Below are 10,972 nucleotides of genomic sequence, written 5' to 3'. Positions count from 1 at the left end.
ATAGGGAGGAAGAAACCCAAAGATCATGAGGTAGATAGACTATGACTTCCCAGGCTCAATCCCTGCAGAAAGGTTAAGTACATTCATCTGTAAAAAAATAAAGATGAGGTAGGTCTTCAGTAACGTTGTACTTTTTTTGTTCTCTTAATAAAGAAAAAAAAATTTCCCTGAGACACTTTCTTCTTTGAAATTCAAAATGGAAAACCAACCAACCCACCAACCAACCCCCCACCCACCAAAAACCACAAGCTCAAGAACAAAGCTGACATTCTTCTTCTTAAAAGATGAGGATCCTTAAAAGATGAGGATCCGATTGTTTCCAAAATCGACCACGACAATCATGCCATCTGGAGTGACGGCAATGCCAGAGGGACGGTCCATTTGGCCAAAGCCACTTCCCTGAGCACCAAATTTGCATATGAAGCTGCCATTGGATTCAAATATCTGCACACGATGATTCCTGGAATCGGCCACGATGATGCGTCCTTCCTGGTCCACCGCAACCCCCTGAGGACGCAGGAACTGCCCGTTGCTGGTGCCCTCCGACCCCAGGAAGCGTGCAGACTGGCAGTCTGGGTGGATGACCAGCAGACGGTGGTTGTTGAAGTCCGTCACCACCAGATGGCCCTCATGATTGAAGGTCACGCCCCGGGGGGAATCAAAGTGCTTCCAGAGGGCCCCTTCGAAGCCGTACTTGTTGAGGAAGGCCCCATCGGGCCCGAACAGCTGGACCCGGTGGTTCCGGGTATCAGACACCAGAATCTTGCCTTCCGAATTCACCGCCACATCCCAAGGGTAGTTGAACTGCCCGTTCTTGGTGCCTTTCTCGCCAAACTTGAGGAGGAACTGCCCATCGAAGGTGAAGATCTGGATGCGATGATTGTCCTTGTCGGCCACCACAATCCTCCGGGACGCGTCACAAGCCACCCCCGCGGGCCGGTCGAACTGGCCGGGCCTCGAGCCCAGAGTGCCGAACTTGTGATAGAAGGTGCCGCAGGGCTTGAACACCTGGATGCGGTTGTTGCTGCGGTCAGCCACGATGATGTATCCCTCCTTGTCCACGCTGACTCCCCACGGACGGCACAGCTTCCCGTCGTTGTCGCCCTCGCTGCCGAAGGCCAGGACGGGCAGGCCGATCCCCACGTAGCTGCGGCCGGACTTGACCAGCACCTTGAAAGGGCTGTTCTCGATGTGCTGGTTGCACATCATGACAGAGACAAGGTGCTCGCCTTCCAGCTGCGGCCGGTAGCTGACCAGGTACGTCCCGTTCTGCTGGTCGCTGACGTCTGCGCCGAATAGATTCCCGTCTGGCCCCATGACCACGGCGGACATCAGGTCCCCCCCCGAAAGCCGCGGCTCCCCGTCGTGGTCGTAGCCGATGACGGTGAACGAGGCCACCTTGCCCTGGAGGGCGCGCTTCAGGCCTTCCCCGGTGGCCTTGGTCAAGGGGGCGAAGGCCCCGCTGCTGACGAAGCCCAGCGACTTGATGGCCAGGTAGAGGGCCTGGTCGGGTGGCGTGAACATGACTCGGTCGTCCTCCTGCGGCTTCAGGAGGCTCCGCACGTTCTTGAGCTCCTGCACCTGAGCCAGCATGCGGTCTCGGGCCAGCAGGATGTCCATGGCGCGGCCCTCCTCCAGGACCTGCTGCACCGCGCTGATGGTGCTGTCCAGCTTGTTGAGGTTCTGCCGAAGCTTCTCCACCTGCAGGTACAGAGACTTGGCCTTGACCTGCCGGATCTTCTCCACCTGGGAGGACAAAGAGGGGCAGAGAGGGAAGAGGCTTTGCTGAAAATCGCACACACACATCAGCCGGGCTCCGGAAGAAACCGAGGCACGGGAACCTCTCGGAACCGAGACCCCGACCGGCTAACCAGATTTACTAGGAATGACTTCAGAAGAGACGTTTTATGGAAGCCTCTGGGTGTGGCATCAGCCCTTTTAGGGAGGCAGCGCCGCCGCCAGCCCACCCCCAGGGGCCCCCCCTATAAGGACAACAAAAATGTACAAATACCTATATTCAAATCTAGGTGTAGTAACGAAGAATAAGACCAATCCAGCCAAATGAGAACCGCCAGCTCAACGACATTCGATAACCTATTTAAGGTTCTGCCCTCATTGGCCCCCCGATGCCTCTGCTCAGAGGAAGGAGTTGTCTCTGGTGCTCCTTCAGTGTTATTAGGTTAGTTTTTTATTGGGGGAGGGGGGTCCAGCTGTTCTTTTGGGGGATTTTCTCCTTGTTTCTGATATGAGGCAGTTCTGGGGGAGACTCCCAGAAAGGACCAGTTTATATTGGAGGGAGAACAAGGCAAACCCCAGCCTGGAGCCCGCATCCTCAGAGGGATGTTTCGATGGAAACCGCTCAGCCCCTTCGGCCAGATTCCCTGCCTCGGCCCTCCCACCTAATCGCCCTCATTGCGCTGAACTGGCATGGAGAAGAGCGTCCCCGGGGAGCGGGAAACCCCTCCCTCCTCTTTTAGGGTATATTCCATCTCACTGGCAACTCTGCTTAGCCACAGTTAGCACGTCCTAATCAATACTCTAACACGCCTCACTGGTTTGGGTAGTGTTTTCATCCTTGTTTAATAGTTTTTTTCATTTGAAAACTTTAATTGAATTGATTTAGAATATCTTTCCATGCTTACATGTTAATCACAGTTTTAAGGCATGATTTGATTAAATTGTAGTTTTTGCACAGGCCTTGGTTTTTTAACTCAGCATTTGGTAAATAGGCCTTGAACGGGTGACCTGGCCTTCTAGGCATTATTCAGCCTTCATCGCCATCATCTTAGACACATCTGAGGGAGAAGGGTTTAGCGGCCCTGCGTCACCCCATATACATCATCTCCTCTGTTGTGACATGGCGGGGGAATGCTTATGTGTTCCCAGCCAATCAGCGGCTAATGACCCCATCAAGAGTCATTTCTAAAAGGGTATATAAGTTGTGCTTGACTTTGGGGTATAAAGGCGGCCCTTTCACCAGGCTCTGGGTCTTCTGGTCGTAACCAAGAGTCCAGCTTTACTGTGAGACCAGCCGTCTCAAAAACCCTATTTCTTTTTGGCTTGGAGACTTTGTTTCTCTTATTGGCATTTCTGTTCATACAACTTTCCCAACACCCCAAAGCAGGCTTTGGGAGATCCCCATGAAAGCACGGGTGCGACCATCATAACAGGAAGGACAGGAGGCCAAGCTTATATTTCAGTTCATTTCAAGCAAAGGTCAGTGGTTCTATGGGGAGTCTAGATAGGCTGACCTGGAACCTGGAGGGTCTCTGACACATGCTGGTGGCCGGGTGACCCTGGGAAAGTCTCTGAACCACCTCTCGGTAATCTAGACAACTTTAGAATGCCCGAAGTGTCACAAACTTGGCAGGGGAAATGGTTCATCAAAGGCTCAATTAACCTCACAAAATCACTGGGCTAGTCCCGACACCTTTCTCAAAGACCCAAAGTCAAGATTATTAGTTCAGTGTAGTTACTTTCTCTTCCTAAATTCCTCATCATGTAAGCAAAATGGATGTATCTCCTTTTCCCCACCGCCAGTTTGGCGCTGTTCTGCCTAGAATGCCCCACTCCATCTCTGCTTGTGCCTTCCTTCTAGGCTTTGTGGCCCAAAATCAAAGCAGTCCATCTAAAAGGTCTGGAGGGGTCCACAGAACCGCAAAAGAGCTGACTGGTCCTTACTGGGAAGAACCAGCGCCAGGGGCCTCCTCAGCACGGGGTTCTTGTTCCTAGTAGCAAAGCTGAGGAGACTCAGAGAGACAGAAGGCAACCTGTCAAGCTCCTAGGGAGCCTTTGGGATACAGAACACCCTGACTGGGCCTAGCATTAAGAAAAAACAAAGCTAGTCCTGTCCTCAGGGACCCTGGTGTCCGATTGGGAGGAAAAGAGAACCAGCGGGGTGTGGACTAGAAGGAGACAGGGAGGTTCTGATGGCTGGTACTGGGATAATTAAGAGTAACTAGAGAATGGGGAAGGCTTCTCAGAAGAAGGTCTGGGGTGGAAACTGAGATGCAGACGGAAAAGATGAGCAACGTTCTCATGGCTCAAAGGACAAGCCGCAATCGTAGGAAATTCGTACAGCTTCAGTGTGGAGGAGAAAGACAAGGGACCCAAACAGAGAGTTTGTCGTGGCAAAATGTCTTGGAAACAGCCAGCTAGAGAGCGACAAAGAGAATCTAAGTGAGGAGAGGCACGTGGGAGGGAAGCCATCAGTCTGGAAAGCAAGGCAGAGTCAGGTAAGGAGACCCTGGAGGAGGAAGAGGATGTGTGTATGTGATGGGACTTAAGAAGCCAAATACACAAAGAATCTGGAGGAGAGCGAGTCACGGAGCTATATCCATCGGAGTTGGCCAACTGGAACTAATGGCACCGGAAAGAAGTCGGGGATGACTAAGATCAATCAAATGCCGGATGTTTAGCGAACAACTATCAGAAAGAAAAAGGGAGTCTTTAATATGTGAAAAAACAAAGGCAGGAATAGGTAGGTGGCTCAGTGGATAAAGGGCAAGGGCTAGAGACAAGAAGGGTCCTGGGTTCAAATCTGGCCTCAGACACCTTCTGGCTGTGTAGCCCAGGGCAGGTCACTTAACCTTCACTGCTTATTGCTCTTCTGCCTGGGAACAGATACACAGCACAGATTCTAAGATGGAAGAGAAGGGTTAAAAAAAAAAAAATACAAAGGAGTTTCGTAGGAAGTAAAATCCCATCATTTACAATAAACACAAGACTGATGTTTCCCCTCCCAAATGGGTATTTTAGAGAATGCAGAACTAGAGAAAGAAATTCCGCATTCTCTCTGGAGGGCTGGAAGGCGGCAGGGAAACACCTCAAACCTGGAGCCCAGGCAGAGAAGACAGGGATGGTTTGCATCCCTGAAGGTGAGCCACCCCCAAGCCCTGAACCCCAGCAGATGACAAAGACCCTTTCATCCAGAGAGCCAGAAAAGCAAGTTTGTGGCCCGTACTCTAGAAGGTCTTCTCAAATTGCACCAAGTAGCCCTGCTCCGGCTTTTAATTAACATTTGGGGATGTTATATAAGAGCTGAACAATGGCTGTATTGGAGTGTCCAAAGGGGCAGAAGACTTGAGGGCTCCCACTTTTTGTCTTCCAAGAACATACACCAGTTATTTTTATGAATGTAAATCAACATCCGTCTCTCTCTCTCTGGCTGACTTATCGTAGGAGGGTCATTTCCTAGAAACAGGTCTGGGTCACCCTCTGGACTACCTTCACCTAAGAGCACAGGCTTTGACTGCGAATTCTCAGATTAAGGGTTTGGCCGAGGGGCAGCGAGGTGGCTCCGTGAGCCAGGCCTGGAGGCGAAGAGCTCCTGGCCTCAAATACTACCTACCTGTGTGACCCTGGGCAAGTCACTTAAACTCTTACTGCTCTTCTGCCTTGGAACCAATATACAGTATTGATTCACAGACGGAGGGTAAGGAATTAAAGAAAAAAAAAATGCCTGGCTTGAGTCTCACTACACCCAAAGGCAGAGCCGGTCCACACCACTGTTGGGGAATGCAATTAGAGCCAAGATGTGCCTTCTAGATGCTGCTGATTCCCAAGAGTAGCATGAGATCAGGAGAGAATGAGGGAAGGGATGGGGGTGCCAGGCAGGGAGTGGCAGGAGTCATTTTCTCTATCTGGTTTTAAAATAGCCCGCCGGGTTTGGCATCTCCTCCTTTACAATTGGAGGAAAGGCCCTCTGAACAAAAAGGAAGCCGGTCTTTAAGACGGGTCAGGAAATGGAGCCATCCAGCAATTCCCCCAAAGGCCTCTGCTATCAGTTTGCTCGCCTCGAAAAGCCACCTCCCTTGTGCTCTCCCTCCCGCTTTCTCTTCTCTCCGTGGCTGTAATAAAAACTCGATGACTTCTCTCATTCATGGCTCTCTAACAGCTCTGAAAAGCGCCCTTGTTGCCTGCCCGGGAGAGAGGGACGCACAATGCCCCAGTGTGTCCGGCGACGCAGGGGCTGGGGGCCCCTCTTCCCCCCAACACACCAAAGAAACACGCCAATGTTCCCGATTTAGACCGTGGCCCGTGCAAGTCTAAAATGAGGCCCGGGCGTACCCGAGCTTTTGTCTGGCCCGAGAGCGGCCCCCTCGCATGGCTCTCACCTTCCACAGCAGCTCACATTCCCGCTCCTCCAGGGCCTTCTTGTGCCTGGACGTGACCGCCTTCACTTCGGACTGGACCACCTTCGCCTTCATCTCCACTTGCTCCGCCACCGCCTGGGCTTGTTCGATGCTCAGCTGGAAAACACAAAAGGCCACCGTCGGGGATGTGTTCGGGCGGTCGTGGCCACCACGAAGGGGAGCCTCGGCCCGGCCCCTCCCTGCCCCCTCCCTGCCCCCCAAGACGACGACCACGGAGGTTTGGCACGGCGAGAGGCTGCTGCCTGGCCGGCAGGTAACCAGAGGAGCACTTGGCAGCCTCGGCTTCCTCTCCAGAGAACTTGCACCTAAACAGTGTAGGCACGACTATTAAGAGATACTTTGACATGGGAAAACCAGTGTAGCCACGGACGGGCGAAAACACAAAGTGCAGCATCAGATGTATCGTGTGCCATCGAGCAGCTGTGAGCAGGCCGCGGGCGCTCCCGCCTGGACAAAAGCCAGCCCAGGAGGCCGCATCTGTCAGATCTCCCAATGAGTGTCCCCCTCCCCCCGCCCACACTTCAAATATCCCCCCATAAGGAGCCCCAAAGTTCTCGTTAGTTTGCTAGAAGGTCAGGACAAAATGGCAAGAAACAAACTTCCGAAAAGTCTTCTCGAAGGCACGAACAGGAACCTTATTGAGAAGACAAGTGAAGCCCATCCTGCTCGGACAAATTCCACCAAAAGATCTCCTTTGCCTTTGAAAACCAGGCGGAAATTATCCAAGAAAAATTCCCCCGAGCCCGAAACTCTTTGCCCTCTTGAGTGGAGGCAACAGCTGCTTCCCTCGGATTGTATCTCTTTATTTTAAACTATTTTTCCAGTCACACGATTCATGTTCTCTCCCTCCCTTCTTCCCTCCCAGAGCTGACAAGCCATTCCACTACTACTTGCTACCTATTTCCATAGTGTTCTTCCCGAGGGTTTCAGCCCCCCCAGGGGCCCCGGGACAACCACCACCCTGGGCTGCCCCCTTTCAACCTGGCAAAGCGTGGGGCAAAGATGAGCTCGGGGAGGTGCTAGTGTCGCCCCATGTCAGGTGACGGAGAGCAGAGAGTTTATGGAAGTGACTGGCACAGCTTAATAAGAGTCAGCAGTGAGTGGGCACCTGAACTCAGGTCTTTGGGGTGCCTCTAACAATGACACCACACGGCCCGCCTCTCAGATGGTTTCTAAAACCCACAAAAACATCCCTCCGAATGTCATCTCAACGATCATGAAGACTCCAGGCCATCTCCCCCACTGCCTTTTCCCGGGACCCTTTCGTTCCCTCTAAGACGGCTGGCAAAACTCTCCAGGCGGGCTCTATCCAAAGAAGGAGCGGGCGCTGCTGCCCAGAAGGAAATGCTAGAGTGTGGAAGCCACCGGCATAAAAAGCAGCGATTTCTAAGTAAAAGTTGGGTGGTGTCCGGGACTGGCTCCCTTCGGGAAGGAGATCCCACGCTCCGTCCTGTCTGACCGAGGTCCCCTAGTCACCCCCTTCAGCCTCTGGGGAGGCCCCCCTGAGAGTTCCCACAAAACGGAGTCCCTGGCAGAGGACCCCTAAGCTGTGCTGGGGCTGAGGAGGAGGTGGGGCTGCAGAGTCTCATGCTGGGGCTCCAGCAGCCTCCTCATTCCTGCCTCCATGCCCCAGCAAGTGGAGAGACCCTGGGCGGGTCACTTAACCTTGACACGGCCTGAGGAACAAAAGGGCTTCTAAGGGCTTCTAGCTTTCACGGCAAACCAAAACCTGACCCGCAGACGTGAGCACAGATTAAAGAATGAGCCAGGCCAAGGCAGGGCTAAAGAAGGGGGGAATCCCAGGTCTGATTTCATGGAAATGTGATGGGGCAGCCACAGGGGAGGAGGAAAGTCCAAACAGTCCCTCTTCCAGGATGGCCACCATCTGGGACCCCCGAGATCTCACTTCGAGAGAATGACTTCCTTCTGAAACCAGCCCGTCGCGTCATTCGGCCGAGCCGAGAATAAACAGAGGTGCCGGGCAACTCCCGCAGGCCCTGCCCAAGTCCCAGGGGCCGCCGGCTGCAGGAGCGGGGAGCAAGGAGGACCCCATTTTAGTCAAGAGGGAGTGATCGGCTCAGCCAAGTCATTCCCAGGAAAGGCCGGCAGATCTAATCTGGGCAGAAACGAAGGGCAAAGACAAGCATTCCCCGCCCTTCCTGGTTAAACAGCAGCCAGGGCCGAAGCAGGGCCCAGGAATCGATCATCTGCTGACGATTGATCGCAGAATCAATCCCGACGGCAGCTTCCCAGGCTGACGAGCGGTCAGGGCTGGGCAGTGGGACTGAAGTGACTTGCTCAGGGTCACGTAGCTAGAAGTGGCCACATTAGAACTCGGGGCCTCCCGTCTCCAGCTCAATCCCCCGAGCTGCCCCCTCCACCATGTTGTTTGTTTTTCTCCCCATTCCATTAAGGAATATTAACTAAGCTCCAATGCCGTCTACGCCGTCTCTTTCCCAGCCTCCAAGCACTCGGCTACCACTCGAGTTCATAGGATCCATCAGGATTCTCACTTGGACCATTATCGGGGCTGACGTGGCCGCTCCCCCTCCCAGGCTCTATTCTAGCCCAACTGGCCATGATGGTGGGAGGGGACGGGCTGAGGCAGAGCCCCAGCTGCCTTGAGGTGCCTCCCGGGTTCCTGGTTCGCAGAAGGAGAGAAAAGAGAGAAGGCCAGGGAGGCCCACTCCGACACGCTGCACCGGACCGCCCTCTGCCCTCTGCCCTCCTGGGCTTCGGCCTTGTAGATGAAGGAAGGCCGGAACCACGCTCTGGGGGGTCCGTGCAACGGGGGACGTCTGCGGGGTCCAAACACACGCAAGTAAGAAAATGAACGAGGAAACAGGAAAGACAAGCAGGATCCCTCGAGGGGTCCTTTGTGGGCAGAGCCGCAGGTCAGCCCTCTCGACTCGCTGTCTTTTCTCTGCCTTTAAAAGTAAATAGCATCAGCGCCGCACACGTAAAATCTCTCCCGCACGGCGCGCCACCTCAGGAGGGCAGAATCGGGGGCAAATATTGTCTTACAGGAGAGGTCAACGTTTCTTTTTACATTTAACCGAGAGGGTGAAATATTAAAATCATCATCCCCATAACAAGGTTTTAAATTGAACATAATAGCCCAGAACAAGTAGCCTGGCACCGTGGGGGGAGGGCCTGAATTCAAGTGCCACCTCTCACATTTCTTGGCTGTGTGATCCTAAGCAAGTCACTTCACTTTTGGGCCCCAACTAACTCCCTACTGAATGCCTCCCTGTGAGCCTGGCACAGCCAATCACATGCCAGCTTTGGTCCTCAAGGGAATGGGGAAAGCCCGTGACGCCAATCCTTTTAAAATTAAATGTAAATAAACTAGTCTGTGTGATAGAAGGACCAGAAGGACCTCAGTCCAACAGAACCAGACCACCTTCCTCGAGGATGGGGACAGGAGCCGGGAACGCTCAGGGCTTTCTCCGGAATCCCCAAGAGCTTGGCCTAGGTCAGGGCACAGACCCAGCCTACCCTGGGGGAGAGAGCAGGATCCCAGAACGCAGGCGGGGGAGGGGGGAAGGGTATCCCGGGCACCCTGGGCCAAACTCTTCAATGGATAGCCAAGTGGAGGAAGTGCCAGGCTCGGGCCGGGAGCCCGGGGCTTCGGAATCTCTCCACGGTGCCTCATCCAATTCAGGGAATACGTTCAAAAGCTACGGCGGCGTCAGGGACTCACCTGAATGGCCTGACGGCCCTGCTGTGCGTCGGCCAGCAGCTGGATGGTGAGGGTGCGAGAGTCTTGCAGGGCATCCTGGAGGTAGATGAAGCTGTGCCCGACGTGGCGCCCCATCGTGCACTCTCGGCAGATGGGGACGGAGCACGTGTCACAGTAGAAATGGAGCACCTGTAAGACAAAGCGGGGAGAGGGGGTGAGGCGAGCATCGGGGGGGGGGGCACCTCTGGGGGCATCAGCCTTCCCCTGCCGGACAAACCCAACAGGGATGGCTCAGCAGTGGCAGAGGATGCCTTTAGCCGTCCTCTCAGGAAAGAACGACCAGACTGGAGTCTTGGAGAGGAAGCGAGGAAGAAAGACGCACGGAAGAGAGCCTGACCTTCTGGGAACTTCATCTGCAAAATGGGGTGAGGATAGCTGCCTCCCGGCATCACCGGGCTTCCTGCTCTAAAAAGGGGGCTCTGCAAGCGCGAGCGGGCCAGAAAGGGGCCCTCCCTCCGGGATCGGACACCAGACGCTTCAGTCAAGGGCAGGGAAAAGCCCATCCGTCCCCCTTCACACGGATGACTCTCACCATTCCCATCTGGTGAGGGGAGAGCAGAGTGCAGGCAGCACCAAGGGCGGCCCGCCAGGAGAGCGAGCTTTTAGGAGACTCACGGGGAAGCCAGCCAGGGTGGAGGGACCCGACTCATTGGCCCCAGATTCGAGGTGAAGACACCAATGAGGAGGCCCCTTTGGGGCAAAGTTTACCACCTGACCCCACACTCTGCTCTGAATTAAGTCAGCTCAGAACTGCCCTGAGTCTGTGTAGAAACACAGGACGGTCCAGGGCGCCGTCAGCTAGAAGCTCCCTCTACGCGGCAAGGACACCCCCCAATCCCCGGGGATTTCAACCACTAAGAGGTACGGAAGTAGCCCCCTCCCCCCAAACAGCTGTTCCCAGATGGCTAGACAGAACACGAATTCGAGGGTTTTACTCTGAACTTTCAAACCAGGGAGAACACAAGAGAAAACAGAGCCCCGCCATGGCAGTCAGTCCACACAGTCAGCAGACGCGTCTCGAGTCTCCCCCCAACCCCCTCCCATCCCAACACTTTTATTCAATCACGAAAAACTG

At 54.3% G+C, this 10,972-nt stretch overlaps 1 protein-coding gene across 1 annotated transcript; it reads right to left on the bottom strand.

Annotated features, from left to right (window-relative positions):
* Window positions 1-294: 294 nt before the first annotated feature.
* Window positions 295-10,020, bottom strand: TRIM71 (tripartite motif containing 71). The gene is made up of 3 exons (XM_044677250.1): window positions 9,859-10,020; window positions 6,117-6,251; window positions 295-1,746 (listed from the first exon to the last, which is right to left on the bottom strand). Exons 1-3 carry the CDS (start codon window positions 9,970-9,972, stop codon window positions 295-297), a joined length of 1,701 nt encoding a protein of 566 aa, XP_044533185.1. The 5' UTR covers window positions 9,973-10,020.
* Window positions 10,021-10,972: the final 952 nt, after the last annotated feature.

Source organism: Gracilinanus agilis, chromosome 5 (assembly GCF_016433145.1).
Source record: "Gracilinanus agilis isolate LMUSP501 chromosome 5, AgileGrace, whole genome shotgun sequence".
In the NCBI taxonomy this organism is placed as follows: domain Eukaryota; kingdom Metazoa; phylum Chordata; class Mammalia; order Didelphimorphia; family Didelphidae; genus Gracilinanus; species Gracilinanus agilis.
The sequence above is the reverse complement of the archived record's forward strand: the minus strand, read 5'-3'. Positions and strand labels throughout refer to the sequence as shown.

Excerpts from the sequence above, each read along its gene's own strand:
- TRIM71 (XM_044677250.1), bottom strand. The coding sequence starts at position 9,972 with ATGGGGCGCCACGTCGGGCACAGCTTCATCTACCTCCAGGATGCCCTG. Across the intron at positions 6,252-9,858 it reads AGGGCCGTCAGGCCATTCAG|CTGAGCATCGAACAAGCCCA; the intron begins GTGAGTCCCTGA and ends TGTGTTTTCCAG. Across the intron at positions 1,747-6,116 it reads AATGTGAGCTGCTGTGGAAG|GTGGAGAAGATCCGGCAGGT; the intron begins GTGAGAGCCATG and ends TTGTCCTCCCAG.